The sequence below is a fragment of the Excalfactoria chinensis genome, chromosome 1 (assembly GCF_039878825.1).
Source record: "Excalfactoria chinensis isolate bCotChi1 chromosome 1, bCotChi1.hap2, whole genome shotgun sequence".
Taxonomy (NCBI): domain Eukaryota; kingdom Metazoa; phylum Chordata; class Aves; order Galliformes; family Phasianidae; genus Excalfactoria; species Excalfactoria chinensis.
In genome coordinates, this window is record NC_092825.1 from 94,686,774 (window position 1) to 94,714,206 (window position 27,433).

Genomic DNA, 27,433 nt, shown 5'->3' on the forward strand with positions numbered 1-27,433 from the left:
TATTTTATCATTAGAGGCATTTTTTTAAATGTCTCTTTAAATTTACATGAAGATTTGAGGATCTCAAAAACATTGTTTGAGAATATGTTATCAAATCTAATAATCACCCAGTAAGTTTAAAAGCATTTATTTTAGCAAAAGTGTAAATATTGCTGTATTTTGTTTTTTACAGAAAATATATCCATTTAATAACCTATATTTAAATAGATATATTAATGGTAAAGCAGTGTTATCATGCTATTACAATCAGATTCTTATATCATCATTTGTTATTTTCTAGAATTGAGAGAGACAGTAAAGATTTTTTTTTTTTTTTTTTTTTTTTTAACAGCAATCTGCTGGTACTTATCAGTACTGCTTAATAGAGAACTAAGAAATATTTGATTTCTTTCTTTTTTTAATGTTTATCCACTGGAAAACAATTTTCTTTGTTTTTAAAAGGGTGAAACATTTTGCTGAAAGTTAAAGGGGAACTAATATTTTAGGGAAATATTAAACATACTGCTCTTACTTTTGAAAGGAAAAGAAATTTCTTCATTCATGGAAAAATTAGAGGGGTGAAACTGTAAAATCTACACAATCTTGTGCTTTTCCTATGACACACTATATACTAAAACCTCTGTGACGTAAGTATAGGTTAATAGAAGGAGCGATTACATCAAACAAGAAAAACGAGAACTTTTTTCAGAAGTGTAAAGGCGAAGATGTAAGCACTCAATGAACTCAAAGACTAGAGCTGTCAAAGGAGCCTTTGGAAGGAAGAATTTCAAATCTTATCCAATTTTTAAAGTATTTCCTTAATCTCTTTTGAAACTCTTTTACCAAACTAATACTTCTCAGAGTCAAAGAATGGTTCTTAGTATAAAGCCATCAGCATAATCACTGCCTCTCAGTTCAGTAACTTCTGAACTGGCAATCATTCTGAGGATTTTGGAATCTTCAGACTTCTAATCACCTGTCTTATTTTAGGTGTGTACTTTAGGATGAGATTTATCACATACTATAACTACCTTTCTCCCTGAGCTCTAAAGAGAACCTGGAGTGTCAAAGTAAAGTAGCTGCCCATCCCTGTAGGTGTATATGCTTGATTAAACAAATTCCACCTCCTTTGCTGAGAGCTTTTGTGTTATGGTGCTGTTTAATGATATATGTGAACTTTTAAAATATTCCTAGATGAATTAGGACCTCAAATACAAATAATTTTCAATTGAACTTTGCACCCCTAAATGATGGGAATTCTTGAAAACCACTTTTTAAAAATAGTGATGTCTTCTGAAGTTAGTAACTAAAGGCTCCTATATACTATAATATATGCATTGCAATTATATTGAGTTGTATGATTTTTTGTTAGCTTACAAATACATTCCTGTACATAGATGCAGCACAGCAGATTTATCAATATCATACATAATAACTGTCATTATTAGTGTTGGTTTTGGGTCTGTAAGTTTTTAAAGAAAAACTGTGTGAATACAAAGGAGAAAGTGCTATTTCATATTTTCAATGCCATGGTATTTGAGAATACAAACAAATGACAGAGGGTTGATATATAGAGAGGGGAAACAATATCACCTCATAATTGAACAAATGTTAGGTAGAAAATCGTCAGAATATGGCTTACAGTATAATCCACTGGCAAACAATATTTGCATTATATGGTTTTGGATAATTCATAGAGTGAAAAGACCCAGAGGAATCAGTCAGCATGAATTTTCCATCACAAATCGTAGCTGTAAAAATATAATGAAGAACATTTGTCAAAATTCCATCTGAAAAAATGGAAGCAGCGTCAAAGGGATAGTGACCTTAAATATCAGTTTACAACTATAGAAAAATAGAAAAATATATAGAGAAAATACCTTGCAAGCAAGAATGAAAAGATAAACTAAAACACATTCCCACCCCAATCCCATTTCAAATTCCTGTGATTATTTAATCTCAAAGTACTACAATATTATAGACATTTTAATTACATTAGAGACAACACAACTAATCCAAACTAGTCTAAATCAATCAGTCTAATTAATAACCTGCAGCAGCATCTGATTAATTCAAATGTCTTTCATTTTACTTTCTACATTTTTAAAGAAAGTGTATCTTGTCTTAGTAGTTCCTATCTACTGCTGTTTAAAATGAGGATAACATGTCTGGATTATCAGAAACAATCTGATATCATGTTAGTAATATCAAGAAGGGATATGGTTGACATTGCCTTCTCTGCCTTTATGAGCTCCCTGATTCCTTACCTTACATATTACTAATTACTCAAATTGCTAAGTGGATATTCTCTATCCTGTCAGCAACCAAGTTCATTAATCTAAGCCAAACCTCATTACGATGTATTTTTTTCAAAATATTTCTATCGGTTTTATAGTTTTGCTGTTGCTATTACATTTAATGTATGCTCAGTTTAAAAATCAGTTAGTTAAAAAGATCATATTTTTAAGCTTCCACAGGACTGGAAACTTTAACCCATGCAGAGTTATTTCATTTCTAAACACAATGAAACACTGTTGAAACCTCGGCTGCACCTCATTGAACATGATGCAAAGATTCCATCTGAGGACGGTTTTCCTTCAGTTTTTACAAAAGCATCAAAGAGCTTTCAAATAATGCTATAATCAGTAGAATACATTATTAGCTGAAGAGGTAAAGGACAAGTTCATCAATTTGAGGCTGATAACCAGAAATTAGATATAGTTTTTCATTAACATCAGAAATGAAATCACACCTATGGCTATTCAAATTATGAATAATCAATCATATTGAAAATTAAATGGAAATTTTATTGACTGTAGTTCTCCTCTGGGAAATGATAACATAAAATGATAAATCAGTACTCCTTGCCTGTTCATTCGATAAGTGTAAAATTCTTTCTGACTATCACTGCAGCAAACACAACATAAAAATCAGGCTTTGTTTCTGTCAAGTTCAGTCATACTATGTTAATAAATGCCATGTAGAATGAATTTCACTAATAATGACAGGACTCAAGAATAAGCTACGATAGAAACTCGTTAGCATGTTCCATTTTGCAATCCTTGTGGTCTTTGGGAGAAAACCAGAGCAAGTGTGGTCTTAAATACATGGAGAAAGTAGGTCTATGAAAGAAATTTACTATTCTGTATAATCTTCTAATCAGGCATGACTAAAGTTTTGGAGCAGGCATAGAATTACTTTTTCTGTCCATTTGAATATGTATATTCCCTGTCTTCACTAATGTGCTAAAATGTACAACATTTTTTTTTTTTTTTTTTTTTTTTTAACTTGAAGGACGGAGAAAATAGTATGGATATCACTCCAGAGTCAGTATTTATAAAATATAAATACTAAAGGGAAAGAAGAAATTATTAAGCAAGATATTTAACGTAGACATTTAAAAAACTTAACATCTACTAGCTTAGCTTTCAGTTATAGCTGAATAAAACTTTGACTATACTCCTCCGATGAATTTCAGGTGTTAACATACATAATTCCACATGCAGTCACCAAGTGGAAACCAACAGGTGTGAGGAACACAGGAAAGAATTGAAAGAAATAATAGAATACCGTGAACAAAGAAAGGGAAAGGCAGTGCAAGATAATAAATGAAGTAGTAACAAACAATGTGAAGTAGAATTCCCTACTTGATGTGATAATGACTACACATTGTTCTTCTCAACAATTACTTTCTGTTCTTTGTTTTCTTTTCCTGTTTCTTCATACCTCCTAAGACATACTGAATAACCTGAAACAGGACAGAGAGATAAAGTCAAAAGCTCTTAAGTTGCTCTCCACTGTCAAGGAATACTAAATGCTTGGCATCTCTGGAATGACCAGGAAGGTAGCTGGAAGCCCTCAGGAAGAACCTGATGATGGTCCTAGTGCTTCCACATTGCAGGGAGGTTGCAGCTGGGGGAAGAAACTGGCAGAGTAGCGAATAATTACACCTTTCCCTTTTCCTGGAGACCTCAGACAAGCCTTGGCTGTTCTGCTAATGAGACAGAAGACGTATTTTATAGGCATTACTTTCACTGCTTCCTGACATATCTCTGTCCATTTTTGTTTATTCATGTGGTATACAGGGTGTATTAGGAGGGCTTAATCCCGTTATCCTTGTATTCCAGGGAGAAGCTCCCTGAACTGGTGAAATCAAGTCCTCAGATTTCATTTGACAGGCCCTTTCTCTGCAAAGGTTAGTATATTACTTCCTGTCTTGCATATGATTGATCACTTTCAATACTCTAGTAATGTTGTGAGGTAGGTAATCACAAAATGTTAGCCTAGACATATAGTAATTGAGATGAGAGTCTGCACAGTGAAACAGCTCCTGGGCTCAGACTCCAGTCTCTTTTTCCTTATACTCATACTATATGGCTGCTTTTCATCATTGCAGGCTATTATTAATAGATGCTGTTCAGACTTCTGCATTTCTCTAGAGACCCTTTCATTGAAATTGCTAACTGTACTTTTCCAATGGCCTTTTGTTGCTGCACTCCATTGCAGAGCCAGAAAGAAACCTTTCAAGATAATTTTCATCAATAAATGCAAAGAATGAAGGTGTTCATTTTCTGATAATCTTGAACATTCCTGAATTCTGTTTAATACACAGAAAAGAATATTAAATATCCTCCTCAAATCCTATATTTTAAAACTACGAATTTATTATAAACTCAGAAGTACGTGACAAAAATCATCAGCATGGAAATACAAAAGTTTTTTTAAAGAGTTGTGACTCCATTGTGTGAAAGAGTACTTGTTAGTACTCTTTATACTCTTTATAAGAGTATTTTCTAAGAGTCATGTAACAGCTATAAATCTCTTTGTAAGACACTGAAGTACTTCTGAAAATCTAGATAATTTTATCTTTTATATGACTGTACTAATCTACTTTAGGGATGTAACATAAATGAAATATCAAAGAGTTACAAATGTTGGCAGGTATCCCAAATATGCATATGGCTTATTGCCATTTGATCCACTAGTTTTGCAAAGTCTGCTAAGAAATCTAAATATATAATTTAGAAAACTCAGGTTTTAAGGTGGATAAGTTTTAGACTGAGAATGTAAAATAAGCATTATGGAACAACCATTTGCCCTTCAGCCAGAACTGTATTTCTGTAAGGCTGTGAACTGAAACTACCAATCTAATGGCAACTGAATGAATTGCTTGGAAATGACAGGCACCAGTAAAAACGAATAGGACCAGCCCATCCAGATCACTGAAGTGAGCCATAAGTACAACTTATTTCTTTCATGATTTCTGCCTATTTGAAATTGCATTCATATTCTGAAATGTTTAGATCAGTTGTGCATGTTTGTTAGCAGCTGGTGAAATGTGGCTATGATCAAGAAATAATATGTTCAGTCAAAAGGAACGGGGTACTCACAATTTCTGTGTGGCAGAGAGTTAGGGACAGATGCAAATCATATACAAAAGCTCTGTGCATAAGAGGCTGTGCCTCAGGTGAAAAACTCTGCTCAAGCACTTTTCATACCTTAAACTACATTGCAGCCTTCAGGGCACTACTGAGTCATGTGTGCATAACTTTGACTTCAATTGAATGAATATCAATAAATATCAATTAAATTCACATCTATAACAGGTAATAATGACAGGTTGTAATGACTTTCATAAAATATGAGCAAAACTTATAAATTTGAATCTAATCATTCACAGTAGCCAAAAAGATTAATTTTTATGATACTAATATTACTGATTATTAACAATTATAAAGACCTTCACTTTTTAATTTAGCAATGTTCACAATAAAAAAACCAGACAACAAACCTCACCAAAATATCAAAACCAAACCCCCTTCTCAGTAGAAACTCAGTAGAAATGAATGACTGAATAACTCTTTGGTGTTGTGCTGTTCCAACCCCTGAAGTAGCTACTTTAGGACCTTCAGATTCCCCCAGTGTAGAGTGACCTCCTCATAACTGATCAAGCAGCTGGATGCAGCTGTTAAGAAAAATAGAGATTTTGATGTTTTTCAATGGATATTCAAAGTATTTGGAAGGACAGTTTCCCCAGAGTTTTTACTGTCTCCCTTCTCAGCTGGCTGCAGTCAGAAAAGTGTAGGTAACAAACTGGTCTGCAATTAACATTTTGGTCTGAGGGAGATTCTGCTACTGACAGGAGTCAGCATGCCAGCATCCTTCAAAAACAGGCTTGTAATGAGTGTACAAAAATTCTTAAAAATATTGATCCTTTGTTTGCTTCTTTGTTTTTAAATCAGAGTTCAGCATTTCACATATTTCTGAGAGTTTAGGCCAGACTGACTCCACCACTTAACCCAGGAGAGATCAGAAATATTTTTTCACAGCAGAACTGAAATAAGTTTTCCAGAATCCTCTAGTACCAAACTGTATTTTCTAAATAACACCTCAGGGAGCTATTTGTTCCAGCATCTACCAGGACATTAAAAAGTTTTCTTTGCAAGAAAATGCTAGAGCTGAGACTGTGAAGAGCAACATAGCCATTAGCAAATGTGCCTCCTCATCAAAAAGCTGCATTTTTGTACACAGTAATAGACTCCTTGGTAAAATTTGACAGTTTTCAGAAAAAAAATATAAAAATAATAAAACCAAACCAAACCAAAACAGAAACAAACAAACAAACAAACAAACACAAAAAAAGCACCTCGGGAAAATTAGGTAAGGGTGAAGGATGTAATTTTTTGGTTGTAAGATTTTCACAGAATCATAGAATAGTTGAGATTGGATGGATGAATCTTGTCCAACGCCCTCCTCACACAGGGTCACCTAGAACTATCTGTAAAAATGTTCACATCATAGAACCATAGAATCTAAGATTATGTAGTGCAGCTGTCTGCCCATCACCACTATTGCCCACTAAACCATGTCCCTCAGTACTATATCTACATGGTTCTTGAGCACTTCCAGGGGTGGAGATCCCACCACCTCCCTGAGCATCCTGTTCCAATGCACCACCATTTTTTTGGAGAAGAAGTTTTTCTCCAAGGCACAACTTGAGGCCACTCCCTGTTGTCTTATTGCTATCATCTGGGAGAAGAGGCCAATCCCCACCTCAATACAACCTTCCTTAAGGGAGTTTTAGCGACTGATAAGGTCTCCCCTGAGTTTCCTCTTCTCCAGACTAAACAATCCCAGATCCCTCAGCTGCTCCCCAAAAGAAATGTGCTCCAAACCCTTTACCAGCTTTGTTGCCCTTCTCTGGACGTGCTACAAATTATCATCTTGCATTTCTCACTGTGGTGCCAGCAACTTAAATTTTTTGTGACAGTCCCATTTCTTAGCACCCAGTGTAACAAGATAGAAATAGATGGCCAACAAAAGGTGCCATAACAGGAGTCACACTCAACTGTTCTGCCTGCAAAATGCTGCTACAGGACACCTCTGCCATACCATCTAAGCCTGAGGACGTGGAGGCAGGAGAGAGTTGATGGCCCTTCATGTGAGATACAGACCCACAGAATACAACTTTTCTGATAGAGCAGTACCCAGACTTTCAAGAAGGTTGCCAATTGACATGTTTGTAACCACTAAAATGAAAAAAATCCTCTCTGTTCAGTATGAACAGTTACAACCTCTCTGAATCCTTAGCTGTGTCTACTCATTTCACAAAGAGCAAATTTCAACTGTCTTTTAATTTACTTTATAATTTTACTAAAAATGCATTACAATAATAATAATAATAAAATCTAAATAAAAACTAAATTCAGGATATCCTTAGTTTAGAGAGTACATTTTTAGTTGAAGCATAGGAGATTTTACCAAGAGAAGCCAAACAGATGCTTTACAGCTAATGTTACTCCCGAAACTTTACAATGGGATCTGGCATATCAGCTTAGTTCTTGCCTAATTTTTCTATGCACAAAGCAAAAGCCAATTATCTAGTGACAGAGAGGAGATGATTAGCAAGGAGAATACATTGTCTTTATAAGGTATTGTAAGATAGAATATCACCAAACCAAAGTATATCTAGTGTATAGTGAAAATCTGTTAGTAGTATTTTTATGTTGATATTTTTAATGATGGAATTAAAAGATAAACCTCTCTTCTGACTCTGAATATGACAGTAAGTAACTTCTGGTAATGGATAATGTGATTCAATGCTTGCTTTTGGAAAGAACATATTTGATATTACTAGCACACAACTTCACATGAGATTTTGATGTTGTTTTATATTTTCTATTATATATATTTGTAATTATTAATATTATATAGCAATTAACATATATTAAACATCATCTTCTAGATCATTTTATATTAATGTAGATGCCTTGTGTTATTTCCTTTTCATATATTTAGCATATTGTTCATAAATTAAAATTTTAAATGAAATTATTTGCATTTACAAGATAAATGTTATAACACTTAGACATTGTTATTATTTTTAGTAGAGTTAATTTGGTCTTCATTATGCAGCTTATTGCTTATTAAGTACTTAAAAATACTGACAGGCTTAAGTATGCTCAGAAATACCGCTTTAAGTAGATTTCCATTCTTACCACATCTTTTTTCAGATTCATCTGAACCATCTGGGCAGTCCAAGATTCCATCACAAAATAAATCCTTTTGAATGCTGGTTACTCCATCATCACAAACTTCAGCAGGCGGCCAGCTCTCAACTGAAATAGAAAGAAAAACAGCAATAACAATAAAGCAGCAATGCATTTTTACTACAATGGAAAATTGACTTACTTTTGTCTACCCTAGCACAAATAAAACCAACCACTCTATTGTGTTTCACAAAACTGCATTTTTAGGGGCCAGGAGTGAAATATCGCATACTAAAAAGGAACATTTAACACAGAGTAGAAAATGGTCTGAGAAGTGGCATGTTTTTTAAAATTAAATTTGAAGCAGGGCTAGAGGAAAACCTCCATGAATTCCTATCATTTCCTTCCTCTACTTAAATAAACAGTTTTGTGGGATTTTTTTTTTATTTTTATTTTTTGCAATATATTAAATGCATTTTCAAATTCATTATTTCTTTGTAATTTGATTAAGCAAATGCACTTTTGATATAAGTGTATGCAAAACTGACAAAGACTGAAATTTGTTTGGATGCATGGTAACATTTCAAACTGGTTTACAAATAAAAACTTTTGGTGTTAGCAGCAAAAAGCAAAAGAGCTGCCATTTTGAATCCAGTTGGTAAATGAATCAAACTAAAAGTACATCAGTCAAGTGATGAAGGTGATAGCGTCAATAAATTAATTGCTGTGGATGGGTAAAGATGAGTCTGCATTCTAGACAGAGAAACAAAACACTACTAGTAATCTAGGAATATGCATTGCCCAATACAGAAGAAAACACTGTTTACATAGGACATAATCTACTATAGCTTAATTTTTCAACTCATAAAACTAAACAGTATTGCCATCTACTGGATATAAATAAATTAACATCTTCTAGTGAAACATTTTGATTTTTTGGAAACAGTAAATTACCCTTAATCTTTCTAGTCAAATCAAAGGTAAACCTGCATATTGTGTATCTGCAGGAATGGAATGCAAGAATAAATATGAAAACAAGATGTACAGAAACAGTATAAGTTACCTACCTGAAGTTGTTGCAGCCTTCGTTGTTGTGAGTTGTTCTGCACCTGCATAAACACAACCCTGGGTTAGAACTTTATTTTTTGCTCTCTGAAAGTAAAGTACCCTTACAGTTGTTTGGGCATTAACATGAAGCTACTAATCTGCTCCTATGAGATCTGCATTATTCACTGTATCTCAAAACCCCAGCTCAGGTAATGGTATTGTTACTCTAGTTTAAGTGATTTGAACCTGATTGTCAAATATCAAAATAAATTTCAGAGAAATAATATGGAAACCAAAATTATTGTAAATTACAGTCCTTTATACTTAGTCTCGTGCATTTTCAATAACTTCAAAATGTTTTTAAAAAAATTATTAAAATAACAATAATGTTTTCTTGTTTTCTCTTTCCCTTCCCTGTTCTGAACTGGAGTTGATGCCAGAGAAACTAGTGTGATCAGACTCACATGATCTATTGAAAAAAAGAGGAGTCATAATTACTACTAAATATATAAGTACTTCTTCATATAAATAACATTGCTCAACAAATTAGTGGTTACAGTACAGGGAGACACAAATCTGTGTAGTATTTGCATATTTACATACTGGCATATTTTCATGTATGTGTTTTTACATTTTTACACTTAATCAGCTGCCTAGGTACTTGAGTAGACATGCATTAGTGGTAGTAAGATGGAAAACATTTTGCCTCATACTTTCTTATCATTGTTCCACATACCTTCCCACAAGAGATATTTTAAATACAGTCTTTCTCTTATTGAGGATGTCTCTGGACATTCTCAGTTCCTACATTCTCCTTTTTTCCTCTTCAAATTTGCATGCTTCCGTACTTTTTTTACTTATATCAACATTAAAATATGCGTCATTACAGTCAGTGAACCTTTTCAGTTCATGAAATGACAGATTAGAAGGAATAAAGTGGGAAATGTAGTAAAGTCTTTATAGTTTATCATCTACCACTTTTGCTGTTAGTAGTTGCTGATCACTGACAACAGAGACAGTTAACTTTTATTAGATGTTCCTACTCAAACCTACTGGTGCACAAACATACAAGAAGAATTGCTAATAATTTTCTATCAAATCATGCTGATTTGGCAAACACTATTAAGCTAAGCTAAGCCATTTTGTAGTAAATAGATTAGGGACCATTCAAGACCATTTTATTGCAGCAAACCTGAGGGCAGAGTTCAAAGACAGAGGAGAGACCAGAGGAGGTGCAGGGAAGGTGCAGCTGGATGACTGTTTTCTTACAACTGCATTCAGCAGAGGACATCACTCATAGCCTCACAGTATTTTGTGAAGTATTATATTACATGTGTACATATTTACCTAATTTACATCTTGATGTCTCATTTAATGGATCATTATTTTGGGAGGAAATAACTGTTTAATAATTGCATGCATGACTATGCTCTTCTAATAAAACAAATCTTGAAGATTGTTAAAATAACACTGTTACATGTGCTACTCCCAAATGTGCACATATAAGCTACAAAAGCAAAGGCATGGGACAGTGACAGAGGCACTGGTAATATAAATACAAAGCATATGTGCTCAATTACTGAGCAGTTTCACTAATGGGACATGTGAGGTGGATAAGGTAGGTTTTAGGATCAACAGAGAGAGTAAACCCAAATTCAAACAGATATACTACATACAGTAAAATGTGGGCTTGGGACTAAGAAAGAACAAGGAAGCTGTTGGTATTAGCAAGCACATAAATATAACTGGATTTAGGAATTGCCCAGGGAGGTGGTGGAGTCACCAACCCTGGAGGTGTTCAAGGAATGTTTGGACATTGTGTTAAGAGACATGGTTTAGTGAGAACTATTGTTGATGGGTGGATGGTTGGAATGGATGATCTTGTAGGTCTTTTCCAACTTTGGGGATTCTGTGATTCTGTGAATCAGTGATCCTTGCGGGTCTCTTCCAATTCAAGATATTCTATGATTCTGTGATTTTAGGAAGGCCCAAAAAAAGGAGTAGGGAATCTATGCTAGAAATACTATTTCAGTTCCAGTGTAGAATAACAGCAACGCCTTCCTCCCCCTCACTCTCATTTTCCTCTTGCTATGGACTAGGAACACTGACCTTAGGACTCAAAGTGACATTAAGATAGCATGCCAGAGGAAGTGACAGAAGGAGAAAATCTGTGTATTATCTGTTTTTAATGGTATCATTGGGAATAAAGAGTAGCAATGTATACTTTGGACTATTTGCGTTAATAGGCTTAACTGTACCAGGCTTCTGATAGTTGGCTCCTCTATTTATAGACCTATATGTAGCAAGTGTATCTTCATACTAATTGCACAATGTGCCTGACTCAGTGTCATGCCCTGGATAATTTGTATGTGGCAACTTGTAAGTAATAAGTGCATCTGTATCTTGTGCTAAAAAGGACATATCATACTACTAATCTCTCTGGCTTACTTTTGGTTGTTTTTTACTGTGCCAGCTTGTGAGACAAAGAGATGTGCCTGCCTTGTTCCCTATAATTACAAGTCTTCCAGTGATAACCGAATCAAAGTCTACTAGCATTGCTCAGTATACCAATAACCATAGTATGTGAGTCTATCTGCCTGAATCTATGAAAATGTCAGCTTGTGACTCAGATGGCTGACAGATTTATCTTTTGTTATGATCCTCAGATTAAGCTTACAGCTTTTGTACAGACTTCAGATCACTGGTTTCTCAAATGCTCAGAAAGGATGAAGAGCAGCTATCACTGAATGAATCCTGCCAACCCCCAAGTACAATCAAGGCAGCTTTCTTAAACTATACCAGCTGAACAGCAAGTCCTATGATTCTTCTGCTATACAGATGTAAAAAGAAAATAGTTTCTGTTTTATGAAGGATACTGACCTGATGAAGTTAAAGGCAGCACTGTAGTAGTAGGATTTTCAGCAGCCACTGAAAGAAAGCAAGTTCATTATGAACTCCTTTTATAGTATTTTTTTAATTATTTTTATACAAAATAGAGAGAAAACACAGTAAAAAATCCTCAAGAGCTGGGACTGTTTTTTCTTTGTATCACTAACAGTATCCCGCTTGTCTCCTTTTGATAATTTCACATTATTTTCTCAGACTCTGGCTTTCCAAAGGATGAAAAGTCTCTTTATTCCTTCAAATCCTCAATCTCTATTCATTATCTCACATATAAAATGTCTTTATCTTGGAAATCTCTGTCTTGACTCTTTTATACCATGGAGCTTTTCAGAGCATCTGCATCATAAAGTAGTATTTAGATCAGATAAATTAGTTAAAATTAATCTGGAATTATTTGCAAGACAGAAAGTTATGTTTTAGTCACTACAGAAATTTATTTGGAGCAAATCACAGGTGATACAGCTTGTTCCCTCTATGATATGAAACAGAAACAAAGTTTGTATTGAAGAATATACTGAGACATTGGAAGCAAAAGTGCTATATATACTTAGGATCATTAGTTACAGTTACTTTATTGCAGCATTCCTGATAGAATGGGCAGATGATACCTCACGAGAAGAGAGACATTTTAATGATGCATATCAAGAAAAGTTTTATTGCTTCAAAATTCATCAACAGATATGTAACCTTTTAAAAAGCTCTTCATAATTTCCTTTGGAAGCATTTTTGAAGTATAATGAGCAATTGCTTCCCACAGTGATGTGCAGCTATTTAGAACAACTTTGTAAATGTGGTGCAGATAGTAAAAAGAAATAAAGATGTCAAGACTCTGAATTTAGCCTTTGAATATTTGAAGTACTTACCAGGAAATGCACCTTTTAGAACAGAGCAAGAAATGTTGCATAACAAATGTTCTACTCCTCTTAAGGCAATCAGTAGCTACTTAATAGTAGCTCCATCAGGTCTTCAAATGTCAGCCAATCAACTTCCACTTCAAAGGATTCAAATTGCTTGTTATCATTACACTAGGCTTACTGAAGTCAAAAGAAAGATTCTCATTGATTTTACTGGGCTTCTTCTTAGGTTTTGCAAAGTTTTCAAGCACTTGAATAAAATTACTGTATTTGAGTATTTCCAGAATTTGAAAACATCTAGTCTTTAAAGGTACATCATTTGTTTCCCATTTTCACTTTACCTAGGTATCAGAGAAATTTGATATTTGGGCATCCTCCAGAATTCACACACTGTATTAGTTTTCTATTCTTATGGACATCTTTTCAATAAACAAGTCCTCACTCATTGTGAAGCTGAACCACTTTCCTTATTCTTGACCAAAACAAATGGTTAGCTGCATTTACTTTTGAAATACAGTCAAGACTTAATTTCATTAATCTGAGGGACAACGGAATTACAAGTGTTATGCTGCATAAAACAGATACAGTTGGGTGGTTATGGCTGGGAAATCCCTGCTTTTCCCTTTATCCTCTCCACAGTGGACATATGCTAAACTAAACTAAAAAATGATTCATATTTTCTATTTAACACAGTTCTTTCACCTGCTAATGGAGGTTGAGCAATGGAGGAGAACACCCATAAGCATAACAGTTCTTCTGATGGTTAGGATCCAAAGTTGTTGCTCATATTAACTGCAGTTTTCAAGGATTTACATTAGCATTACCTGTGATTTGTATGCTGTTCACATCAATTTTCAAGATCTGATCAGTTGCATTTGTGTTGATACCTGAAACTAACTCATTTTTTATTTTCTCAGCTGTTACTCTCTGGGTAAGATAAAGGCCGAAGATCACAACAACGCTGGTAATATAAAACAGAAAGTGATTAGTTAAGCAAGATAATGGAGTGAATCTGTGATTTGACTTACTGATATTTTGACATTTCCACTCAAACTATCATAAAGTGATGGAACATTAAAAAAACATGCAAAGAAAAAGCTCTATATTATTAGGTAGCTTAGAACATTGGAGAAACTGTTCTTATTTCCCTTGCAACTCTTACATCCATTGTAGGAGAAAAAAACAAAAGCACTGATACTATTGCAATGAAAATGAATTGAAGTAAAGTAAAGAAGTAGGTTTATTCATTACTGAACAGACTTCTAGTTTAATCTCTGAAATATTGATGTTGAACCTTGAAATGTTCACAGTATAAAAATATAAAACAAACTGGTTGCTACTTCATAGCAAACATTCCCTATGGATTCTGTTTCACAAGGATCTGCTGGGTGATTACCTGTATTTCCATACGTAAACAATAAAGACTGTAACCACAGATACTGTGAAATCAGTGGTTGTATTTTATTTAACTTCTATGGGGGACGAATTATTCCAAAGTTTTATTTCCTTTGCAGTCTCTTACTTTATCTAGACACTATTATTATATTCAATATTTGTAGCTAGATGGAAGTATCTGATTGAAGTCAAAGTTTGATGCATGCTAAAGATATATACTTTTTCCATTTACTTAGATTTAAGTGTGTGTGTGTGTGTGTTTATTTTTTTTTATTTTTTTTTATTTTTTATTTTTTTTATTCCTAAGTGTTTCTACTGTCAAACTGAAACAGACTCAGCAGTGTTTTTGATATGGCCTGCAGCTGTACTGAAGGATTGAGCACAGTTTGCAGTGTAAGGGAAAACTCTCCTCTTTAATTTCTTGTTTCTGATAACCTCTAGGCCATGCTGAGTAAACAAAAGCTTTTATTGCTTTCATTATGACTCAAAAGAGTTCTAAAGGTCAAATAATAATAAGGTTGCCCAAAGGGATAAACACCTTTTTAACGGAAAGAGTCAACTTGAAAATCAGTTTTGAAATAAACAAATGTTATTTCAAAGCAGAAATGAAGACAAATGTCTAGATTTCCATTTCAGTTGATGGAAGGAAACAAGTTGTTCTTGGGCATAATTGATCTTTTCCTGACAAGGTATCCAAATATAATGAATGAAAAAACCCTAAATGTAACTTCCTCCCCCAGCCCCCCCCCCCCCCTCCCCCCTTTGTTTATAATAGGAGTTTTGAGCAACTAGCTCAGACATGCTTCTATCTTTAGTGAAAAAATTTGATAAGTCTAATTCTACTTGCAGAAATGAAAGTTTGCTACTTGGATCCATCTTCACAGAGACAAAAGATTGTATGTGCTGCCTACTTCTTTCCCCTTAGTATTATAAAATAGCATTATAAAATCCTTCATAAGGTTATCATAATCCATCTTTCTAAGTAATTTGTTTTATGACCTCACTCTTACATTCAATCTATTGATTCAAATCCACTTCTCATTTTCAACATATATGTAATCATAGTTGTTAAACATCCTTATCCTATTAGTAAAATACTGGTCTCTTTCTCACATCTAAGCAAAAATTGTTCTATGTAATTACCCTGTTTGAGATGTCTTGAAGTTTGCATTATCTTCTTCAGGATTCCTGTAGGAAAAAAAAAAAGCACATTGTTATCCTTGAGCTTATAACATTTAATGCTGTTGATAGAATGGAAGTGTATTCTGGAGCTGTATGAAAATGGGTTATATTCTTAAATTTGCTGTGTAGACTCAGGACCATATGAAGAACACTGCAGGCTGAATTAGTATCACAGATTTCACTGCATTTATTGAACTGCTTTGCCTGGTAGCCTTCTGTAGGACAAAAAATATAGCAGGATATTGAGAAGTGAAATTAAGCCAGTCTTACTCTACCTATGTTCCTTAGGACACACAGGATTCAGCTTTAAGTGGTGCCAAGTGACAGTTCCACTTGCTAATACTAATACCTTAAGTGATATGATTTAACTGGACCTGAGTCCATAGGGACCTATTGCTATATTTCCATTAATCTCTACTTATGCCAACAGAAAACCTCTGTCCTAAACTTTCTTCTAGGTGGGAAGAACAACAAACTTGTAAATTTAACTTTACTTACTTGAACTGGAAAATTTCACATCTCTCAAATTTATTTCTCAGATCACTTGCTTGAAAGATTTCTTGTATCTGTATAGGAAAGATAATTTTTTAACTAATAAAATGAAGAAAAATATAACTATTTGCAGACTGCATTCATGGTTTTAATATATTTTCCCTCCTCATACCTCATATCAAATCCTTGATATCATATCCTTGATGCTTCACCGATTTTCACAAAGAAAGAATATAACGAATCTGGGGATGTTGATTCACACTTGTCTAAACATGAGACAGCAGTGTGCCCAGGTTGCCAAGAAGGCCAATGGCACTCTGGCTTGTATCTGAAATAGTTTTATCAGCTGGGGCAGAGAGGTGATTGTCCCTCTGTATTCAGCTCTGGTGAGGCCACAATTTTTGAGTACTGTTTGAAGTTTGGGCCCCTCATTATAAGAAGACATTGAGGTCTTGCAATGTATTCAGAGAAGGGCAACAAAATTGGAGGGATCTGGAGCACAAATCTTGAAAGGAGCAGCTGAGGGAGATGGGATTGTCTAGCCTGGAGAAGAGGACACTCGTAGAAGACCTTATCACTCACTATAGTCTCTTTGGAGATTTTGGTGAGCTGGCAGTCAACCTCTTTTCCAAGTAACTAGAGACAGAACAAGAGGGAATTGCCTCAGTTTTCGTCAGGGGAGGTTCACATTGGGTATTAGGAAAAAATTCTCAGAAGGAGTGGTCAGGAGCTAGAACAGGCTGTTCAGGGAGGTCGTGCAGTCACTGTCCCTGGAAGTGATCAAGAAATATTTAGATGTGGTACTAAGGGACATGGTTTAGTTGCGGAATATTTGTGGTAGGTGGATGGTTGGACTGGATAATCTTAGGGGTCTTTTCCAATTCCAGTGATTCTATGATTCTATGATGATTTCTGATCAAGCATAACATAATAAAAGCGACAGTTTGGGGAAAGTAAAAAAGCATCATCAACAGGTTATGTTAGGAAATTAACATAGCTACCACATACTCTTGGTTTAACCAGATACAAATAGCTTCTTACCAAGTGTTCAACATCAAAGGCAAGGACTTTGAAGTCGCCTGATGATTTATCTTGCAAAGCAGGAATGAATGATGTCCCAGAAATTATTTTAAATGTTCCCATGTAGCCTTCACTATTTCCATCATTTTGAGCTAGATTATTTAAAAATATAATTAAATATTTATAAATAATACAATATATTTATAATAATATAAAGAAATATATTATCAAAACTATTTTTTTACCTGTTTTGCTTCATATAAAGAGATATTTTGCCAAGTATTCTTTTGAAATAACTGTCAGATCATTTTTTGACAGAAGTATAACAACTATAAACACTGAATTCAATTTGTCCTTGGTTCTCATTACTTTCAATTTCACACTAAATGCTAAACTTTCCAGCAGCACTGTGAATAGTTAAAGAAAACAATAGTATTACTGTGAGGCTGCCTGAGCACTAGAACAGATTGCCTGGAGAGGTTGTGGAATCTCTACCCTTGAAGATATTGAAAAGCCATCTGCACATGGTTCTGGGTAGACAGCTCTAGGACTAGACTATCACCAGAGATCCCTTTGAAGCTAAATCATTCCCTGATTCTGTGACTGTCTGTAACATGTGAAGATATGTCTAATACAAGGAATAAAGAGACACACCGGAAATTCTCCAATATGAGCTGAATTGAAGTGACTGATAGAAAATACCTTTTGTTTACCAGATATATTACCAGGGTTATTTTTAGAATGTGATTAAAAATGTTAACATCCAAGAATTAATTTAAATAAAAGAGAAGATAACTAACAACTTGTGATGGAGCGGCACAACCTAGTGACACTAATTTCCTAATATCAACCAGAAATTACGTTACCTTAGGATTTTTTGAAGGTCATTTGTTCTTACAGCTGCATATCTACTTAAACAGATGTTTCTAAATAGTAGTTTGTTGATTTGTGTTTTTTATTTTGTTTGTTTTGTTTTTTCATTTCTAAATAAATTATGTCCTATATAATTTTTAAAATGTCTTAGAAATATTATTCATACATGATGAAACTAATGCTAGTGTGTCTTCTAAAGGAAAGACACCTGGGAAGCTCAACATCTCCCTTGTACTGGGGAGAACCCAGAATCAGACACAGCATTCCTGATGAAGTGCACAGTTAATATAAATCTAAAAAAATCTTTAAACTAAAATTCCAATTCCATCTAAACGTCATCCTATGTAAATTTTAAAAATATAGTTTACTTTCAACATCAATTGTGTGATTTTATCACATTATGTGCATAGAGTAGATTCTAAGAATTACCTTGTATTTACTTTATGTTATGCTAGGAGATGACTGCCTACTACAGGATCTCTCTCCTCTTATTCTAATTCTAAGATTAGAAGAATTCTAGGACACTTTAAAATTCTCCAGAGACTCCAGTGGATTATGAATGTCCTGAAGAGTCAACATAGAGAAAAAGCAAAAATTCACAGTTTACAATATTATGTTCACTATTTGATGAATATGACTGAATAACCAAAGTTTGGATTAAATTCCAAGGACGTCTCTTAACTCATATGATCTGAAGATTCTCTCATTTCATCAGGCTTTAAGGCTTGTTTCAGTGCTTTTATCTTGGCTTATTTTATTTAGATCAATACCCAGGGAGGAACGTGTAAAATAAACAAACAAAAAGCCAAGCCAAAAGCACTAGAAGTATAGTAAGAAACAATAAATATAATTACAGTGACAATTTTACTGTCTTCAAAGTCCAAAATTCTACTGAAGATATCCTGAAAAAAGTTGAAGGTTGGTACTTACCATGTTCTAACTCCTTGATTGTTAACCATGAAAGTACAGTCAGCCCCACAGAGACACACACAAAAAGTGCAAGCAGAGAAACAAACAAAATTTCATAGTTACTAAAAGGAACAGATTTCTCATGAGATGATTTTCTCAGCTTCATTTCTGTCCTGAAAGCTTGTACTGACTAAGGACTGACATAAGATAGAAATAACCTGAAAATAAGGGTAATAATTCACCTGAGTCACATAATGATAGAATTGCAAGGGTTGGAAGGAACATTTGTTTATTTAAGGAGACGCCTATCAATTAATTACACCATAAAACTTAATAGACAGGTTTTTTTACAACATTTCTGAGTATTCATATTCATGAACAATATATGGAAAAAATGGAGAAGTCTCTTCAGAAAGGAAATGTTAAAGTTTCTGTCCAGGATAAAAAAATAAATAAAAGAAAAAAAATTGGTCATTATGAGACATCCATTACAGGCAATTCCAGCAGGCTCCAATGGCCCCAGCACAACAGGACAGGGCAGGGGCAGGCAGCCACCCTGGGATGCCCAGAGACAGCCTGTGTAAGGAAGGGCACACAGCATATGCCTAGGATGGGTGAGGGAAGCAGGTTGAGGAGTGGCCCTGCAGCACCCAGGGGAGAGCAGCCCATGGAGAGCCCACAGTGGAGCACATTTCCACACTACAGCCATGGAGGAATTCACGATGGAGTACATGGATGTCACCTGAAGGAAGTCACAGATGGAAGAGAGCCCATGCTGGAGCAGGATCCAGGACTGAACAGCAGCCACAAAGGATCCCACACAGAAGCAGGTTTCTAGCAGGAACTGCAAAATGTGGTGGACCCACAATGGAGCAGGGAAAAAGTGTGAGAAGGAAGGAGAGGCAGAGAGTAGCTGTAAGGGTTTGAAAGCAGGCCCCATTCTCCATTCTCCTGTGCCATTTGAGGGAGACAGAAGTTAGGAATGAAGATGAGCCTGGGATGAAGTAGGTTGGGAAAAAGGTGTTTTAGTTTTGTCTTTGTTTCTCACCATCCTAGTCTATTTTTAGCTGGCAACAAATAAATTTTCCCTATTTTCCTGTTTTACACATGCTGGCAATCCTGGGTAAAATCCAAAATGGCAAGTGATCTCCTTGACTTTATCTCAGCTGACAAGATCTACAGTTGGACTAGATGATCATGTAGGTCCTTTTCAACCTCGTGATTCTATGATTCTATGATCTTCCATCTAATTTTCACACAGTGTCCTGTTGAAGAGAGGGCTTGGGATAGGAACTGATTGAAGTCTGGTGACTGTAAAAGGTCAACCCACCCATATCCCATGCTGTATGAAACAATACTAGAACCTGTCTTGCTCTTCACCAAAATCTGAGGAGCTGAGTACAAACTGACTTTGAATTCCTCTGTTGCATTTTGCATGCTTTGACTTTGTACCATTGACACTGTGCACCTTAGTAAAAGCTAAACACTACATGTAAATGTTATTACAATTTAAATTTGGAATTGCTACCCAAAGAAGATGAATCAAAGGAGAAGTAAATGAAGTTGTGGTCACTTAGAATTCAGTGTTTCACTAGCAGCTTGTATGTGATGATGGTCAAGTTGCACATGTACTCATATTCGTTCCAAAGGCAAAACTTATCGTGGGTAGTCTCCAATTGCAGTTGTGACTGTTGTAAAAGAAATAATTTTCTAAACAATTCTGGCTGGGAAAAATATCCTGGTAGCAATAATTAACAGGCAAGCCCTGGAAGCTGAGCTGGTAGTAATTCAGTGAGTTTTCATTCATCAACTGTAATGTCTTACAGTCTGTACTGCTATAAACTGATTAAAAAAGAGTATAACACTCCACGATTTCTCATACTCATTTGTGAGTACTTCAAAATTAGGTGGGAGGACTTCAGCGCAGTGTTAACACTAGCTTACCATAAGTCATGAATCATATCACCAGAGTTTATGCTGAAAGGGACCTCTGAAAGACAGCTGGTCTAACCTCCTGCTCAAGCAAATGCTGACTGGAATTTGATTAGTTTGTTCAGGGGTATGTCCAGACAAGTTCTGAATATCTCTAAGATGGAAGACCCCAGAACCTCTTTGGAAAACAGTCTGTGTTAGTGCTTGATTGACTGCAGAGTAGTTTTCTTTCCTTATGTCTTACTAGAACTTCCCTTACTTCAATTTATGCCTACTGCTTCTCAGCCTTTCACTACACCTTTCTGAAAAGAGATGAAAACTAATGAAATTAGTTGCATGTCATTTTCTAAGCTCTTGTTTTGTCATGCCCATGGTGAACTCTAAAACTAGTTAAAAAGTTATAAAGGAAAATATTCTATGAACAGTGTTCAAAATTAAAGATAGTTATTTAATTATTGATAATCAGTCATTTTTCAGAAGTACTAGTGTTGACATGCTAGTGACATTTTAGATTAGGCCGTTTTCAAAGAAATAGACCTTCAGTGGGGAAGAAGCCTAACAGATTCACAATTTAGTTGGTTTATATTGCATCTACATCTGCCGCCCATGGGATTTATGACCTTACTGGGCTTCGTTTATTTTCTTGTTTAATCATTCTTCAGTGCAGAGTGAAAAGTCTGCTGACACAGAAAGGAGGGAATGTTGTGTTCTGATAATACCTCTAATATCCGCTAACGTACCTAATGCCTGACATTCTATTAATGGCTAGCAATCTGTGCAAAAATATTTTGGTTACCTACACAGACTTGCCCTCCACTATCTAAATGAAATGGAAATTGGCTTTCTTACGGCAGCTGTTTTCAGATGTCAAGATGATTTGTCCCTTTTGCTGTGCAGACTTCCACGCAGGAAGGCAGGACTGAATCAACAGACCTGCAGTGAAAGTGCAGAAGCAGACTACGAGCTTGTTTTTACATCATAAACAAAATTATAAAAGGGGGTTCATAGGAAAGCACAACTTCCAACAATGTTGTATTTCAAAATAAAACCCTTACATATTGCTTACCTTTAACTCTTCCAACTGCTTGTACTGAGGAGCAGAAATATATATGGTAGTGGTCTGTCAGGTGCAAAACTTTGTATAAAATGAAAAATATGGATTTCATTTACTAGTTAACAGTATTTTTAGCAGTTGAAAATGTATGATTCTTTTTGCAGTCAATTATTTAAAACTGCATGACTAAAAGTGGCATAAACATCTAGAACTTATTTGGCTCAGCAAGACTTAGTATTGCAGAGGAGCTGTTACTTATCAGAAGACTACACAGTGTTTGTTTACACACTATTTTCATCCACTTCCAGGAAAACTGAGACTGGAGAACTTGTTCAATATTCAATTGTCTGGGATGCTATTTCTTATCTAGAGGTCCTTAGGCAAGTTCACAAGATTTTGAAAGCTTATACAGTATTAAAGATATTTTTAAAACATTGGACTATGGATGGTGAAATTACCATGCTGCAGGACATAAAAATGTTCAACAAATGACTGACTTGATTCTGTGATCAGAAACAGCAGCAGCTAGGAAAAGCATGTTTTAGTCAAGTGAAAGATACAAAAGAAAAATGTCTCTATTTTCACAATGAAGCCATTAGTTTGAACTACTAATAAATAAATAAATAAGCATTCTGATTTCAGAATCATGTAACATGTACAACTGTTCAAAAGTCTAGGTAATGTAGATCTTCTTTAGGCTAAGGTACATCCAAGACATGAAGATAGTGAAGGTAGCTGGACACTGCTCTCCCTTCAATCCTTAATCACTGTCCAAAATGGTGCTCTGCATATACAGTGGAATAATAGCTGTTGAAAAGTTGAGTTTTTGTAGTTTTCTTTTGTAGTTTTCACTGGAAGATTTATTGGCAGTATGAAGATCTCCTCACGGAGTTATCTCAGAGTAGTATTTGCTCTGAGACACTACCTGAGAACTAACATATACACAGCTGACAAGAAATAGAGTTTTGCAAGGATTGCCAATGAACAGGTGGAATGTACATGGGCTGCTCCAAAAGTGATGCCTCCAGTTTTTTGTTTGTTTTTTTTTTCATTGAATACCACAGAAGATGCAATGAGTGCAGTAACACTAGAGGGTAGAACAAATTCTCAGCTAGAAAACACATTTTTCAATGTAGACATCTCCATTTGTCATGCACTTTTGTGAGCAAGGGACAACAGCTCCACACGCTGAACTTGTAAAAATCTGCACCGATGAAGGTGACCGCCTGCTTCACAGCTGCTATGCTGCTGCTGCTGCTAGGAAAATGTTGCCCACACAGTCCATCTATCATCATCCTGAGCAGATGGAAGTGCAAAGACACCAAATCGTGACTATGCGATGGATGTGGTGATTGTTCAGCCAAGGCTAGCAATGTATTCCACAGTCTTTAAATTTTTGCGGGACCTGGTGTTATCATGTTGAAAAAGAAAGGTTGTATTCTTCTCTGGGTTGACTCTGAAGGTTCAAGCCTTTAGCCTAGATGGTGTTGTGACATAGCAATTGATGTAGTGTTGATGATTTTTCTGGGTTCTACGAAATCCGGAAGGATCACCCTTTTCCTAACTCAGAAGACAGTGCACATCACTACTCATTGAGGACTACATCTTCAACTTTTTATTTGATGGGGAAATTCATGTCATCAGTCCATGATCTGATGTTTGACAGCAGCTCATGGTGGTGACACCATGTCTTTTCACCAGTAATGATGTGATCCAGGAAACTGTCACCTTCAGCCTCGCATTGGTTAAATAGGCCCTGAAAAATGTGCATACAATGTTCTTTCTTTTCCTGTGTGAGCATTTGTGGGACCTATCTGGTACAAAATTTGTTATATTTCAGTGTTGCCACCATTGTTTCCAACACACTGAAGACACAATTCATGTGAATGTGCTATACAGACACTCTTCATTTCAAGGTGTGGTAGCTGTGCATAGCTGTCAGGAATGTGGTCATTCATTTCACTACTGCAACTACTGAAGCACACACCCACCACCTCACTGTGCTACCATTAGCTGTTTGATCTCAGTATGATCTTCAAATAAGGCAAATGTATAACTGCATTCAGTTATTTTTTACCTAACTATTTTGTGCACCAAAAAAAGACTGCTCTGAAAGGAATGCCTCCTATGTTATTATGTTGGCCCACAAAATCTGAAGTGGTTGTTGGTGATATGGCAGTAGAGGCTGAACCTTCTCACCAATATTCCATTACATATTGTGACAGAAGGCAGCAGAGGGCAGTCTGACAAAATGACATCTGACATGGAAGTGTGGATGAAACAAAGGTGCAAAACTGAATTTCTTTATGTGGAAAACTGAGGCCATTAAGCTGCAAAAGAGCACTGATAAACATTTACCTAATGGTCAATATTTCAAGTGTAAGCACGTCTAGTCATTCTAAATTATGAAGTGAAATGAAATGATTTTAAAATACTTGTGATGCTAACAATACCAAACACAGCCTCGCAAAAACAGCTGGCCTTCAATTTGCTCCTTTTCTTTTGAAATCTGTGGTAAACTTTTTATTAGAAGCTGAACTGGATTGATAGAAGAATTACTTCAGTGCAGAATACTTTGAGATAATCACACATTACACCTAATGTATCAGAAAGGCAACAATTATTGGGTTGTTTTAGTGTTTATCAAATTGCTTGTTTTGGAGGAAAGGGATGATAGGAAAACAACTGTAGTGCATCTTTCAAGATAACCCCCAATCAAGATGAAACAGATCAGAAGTTCAATCACTGCATGATTCGATAACTCTTATTTTCTTATCCTATGTATTTGACCCATGAAATGACTACTGAGCAGAGATAATTTACATGCTTTTAAATACATGTGAAAGGGCATCTGGGTTAGACCTCTCTGGTAATCCATTTAGCTTACATCAAATTAACTTTTCACATTGGATATTTGACAAGATGATGGAGAAATAAGATAAAGAATGTATAGTATCCTTTTTCTTTCTTTTTTTTTTTTTTTTTTTTTTTTCCCTTTTTCTTTTTTTCTTTGTGATAATTATTTTAACAGGAATAGCAGAAGGATGAAGAAAATGCTCTTGAATTTCAAAAATGGGGTCAACTAAGCATGTAATTACTTTCTCAAAGGTTCATAAAACTGTGCTGAACTATCTGACCAGGAGTTCAAATTTTGGTCACTGTGTTGATATTGTTAATCACCATCCACTGTAAGTGCTGCAAAAATAAGACTATCATCTGTTTTGAAATAATTTAAGTGCTCCCAAGATACTGAAAAGGCAAAAAGCTTTAAAACTTGTTACAACTTAAAAGTATGGATGAGTTCTTTATATTAATATCTACTCAAAGTGGGGAAAACTACCAAATATCAGATATAACAGCACATAAAATACTAACAATTATATTTTAAATTGCATAGCTTTTATCAATGACAGGCTTTCAGCCTCATCTTTAGAAATCAGTACAGAAAAAATGATGAAAACCTGTCAACTGAGACACAGAACTGTTCCATATAGAAGGATTTACATACAGATATAAATTGACTATGACAGACTTGATATGCATTGTAGTAAAACAGAAATTTGAAATGAGAAAAAACAATTGCTTTTTTAGGTCATTCTGAAACATAATAGAAAGTAAAAAAACTGGTTAAAAACAAATCAAATTCAGCCAATAAATGCACATTAAAAATTCCACACATTGTTTCAGGTTGCACAAGATTTTTACATAGAAGTAACAGGGAATGAGTACTGGATGAATGAGAAATGAATGTGATTCCCATTCTCATACCTCTCTCAATTCTTTAAATTATTAATGGAAAAATAAATATTTTTAGTCACAAATCAATCAGCTATAAGTTTAAATTCAGAAATTAAGTTGATACATACATACATTCTGAGGAATTATTGTCAGAATGCAACTATTTTTTTGATATCATCAACCAAAGGAAAAAAGGCCATCAATATCAAGAGGTATATGCATCTGTAGTGAAAAGGTCATAAAGGTTGCATGCTATACATTTTTCTCTTTTAAGATGTTTCCAAGTAAATGAAATGTTTAATGTAAATGCTTATTGTAAAGAAGAAAAACATATAAACAAAGCTTCAGCATGTCAAGCTCTTGCAAGGTTAGTCTCAACCTAGCCAATCACCAAGCACTGATGCATTTTAGTATACAACTATTGATCAAATTTAATAAAAAACACAAGATATCTTCCATGTCTCTTGAAAAATGAGTGTAATTCTCTATTATATGTTTTTAACAGATTTTATGCATTAGCAACAGTACACATAGATGAGTCAGTTTGATCCTCTGTTGGAACTGCAGTGATTTATTTTTAAGTGCATGTTAGAAAAAAGGCATTTCTGTTTATCCCTCTAAGAGCTTGTTAATGGTAATTTTTGGTTTTATTTTGGATTAGTGATACAAGAAAAGAATGTATCTTATTACTCAAACATTTACTACCAAACTTATCAGCTAACAGTCATATGCCAGAGGACATAATTCAGCTCTGAATGTTCACTTGGGGAGTCAGGTAGAATCTCATAAGAAGAACTTACAGTTGGTTCTTTTACATGTTCAGGGTAAGCAAGATGTCCTACTAAGAACAGGATGATGCAAATACATGATTGGACTCGATGATCTTGGAGGTGTTTCCCAATCCTGGTGATTCTATGATTCTTTCCACCTGCTTTTTTAAAGGATTTTTAATCAAGATATTCCTTTAGCCTTTGAAAACAAGGAGGAAAATGAACTTCTTCCATAGGCAGATAAATTTCGCCTAAGTTTCTTAATTCATAGAAATTGACTGAATTTTAGAATTTGGGTTAAATTAAGAGCCTTCTTAAAGCACAACCAACCTGTCTAAAACCCAATCTATTAGTGGCTTTATAGGTAAAAATAACAACAACAACAACCACCAAAAAGCACTAAAAATAAATAGCGAACCAAACTTAACACAGGCAAAATCTCTTCTACTTTTGGCTTTTACAGCCCATGTTACTGATCTAAGGCAGTAGATGACAGCACATTTCTTAGCTCCAAACTGTCACAAAAAGTATGGATTTGGGTTCCAACAAACAGCCAAAAAGAATAGAGGTGTGTTGTGTAGGGTGCAAATGAGGAAAGATTACTTGGCTGGCAGTCAGTTGTGCTCCAGTCATCCTTTGACAGACTGAAATCTCTTCATGACTCAAACAGCAGATTATGGTTATATTAATCTAATGACATAAACTGCTTTCAAACTTCATAGAGGGGGCATAGCAGGTTATATGTGCATTTAAAGTACTGAGCTCTTTTGAAAATTGAGTCCTGTGCTTTGATGT

The 27,433-nt window shown here is 35.0% G+C and overlaps 1 protein-coding gene across 1 annotated transcript in view; it reads right to left on the reverse strand.

Moving 5' to 3' along the window:
• The window catches only part of TMPRSS15 (transmembrane serine protease 15), a 53,428-nt gene extending 34,118 nt beyond the window's left edge, over positions 1–19,310 (reverse strand). Inside the window, exons 1-9 of the mRNA XM_072356038.1 lie at positions 19,166–19,310; positions 17,384–17,514; positions 16,349–16,416; positions 15,812–15,856; positions 14,098–14,234; positions 12,390–12,443; positions 9,536–9,631; positions 8,478–8,597; positions 1,622–1,730 (exon numbers count right to left, since the gene is read on the reverse strand). Coding sequence (XP_072212139.1) covers positions 1,622–1,730; positions 8,478–8,597; positions 9,536–9,631; positions 12,390–12,443; positions 14,098–14,234; positions 15,812–15,856; positions 16,349–16,416; positions 17,384–17,514; positions 19,166–19,310 — 905 coding nt within the window. The remainder of the gene's footprint in view (positions 1–1,621; positions 1,731–8,477; positions 8,598–9,535; positions 9,632–12,389; positions 12,444–14,097; positions 14,235–15,811; positions 15,857–16,348; positions 16,417–17,383; positions 17,515–19,165) is intronic.
• Between the last annotated feature and the right edge of the window lie 8,123 nt (positions 19,311–27,433).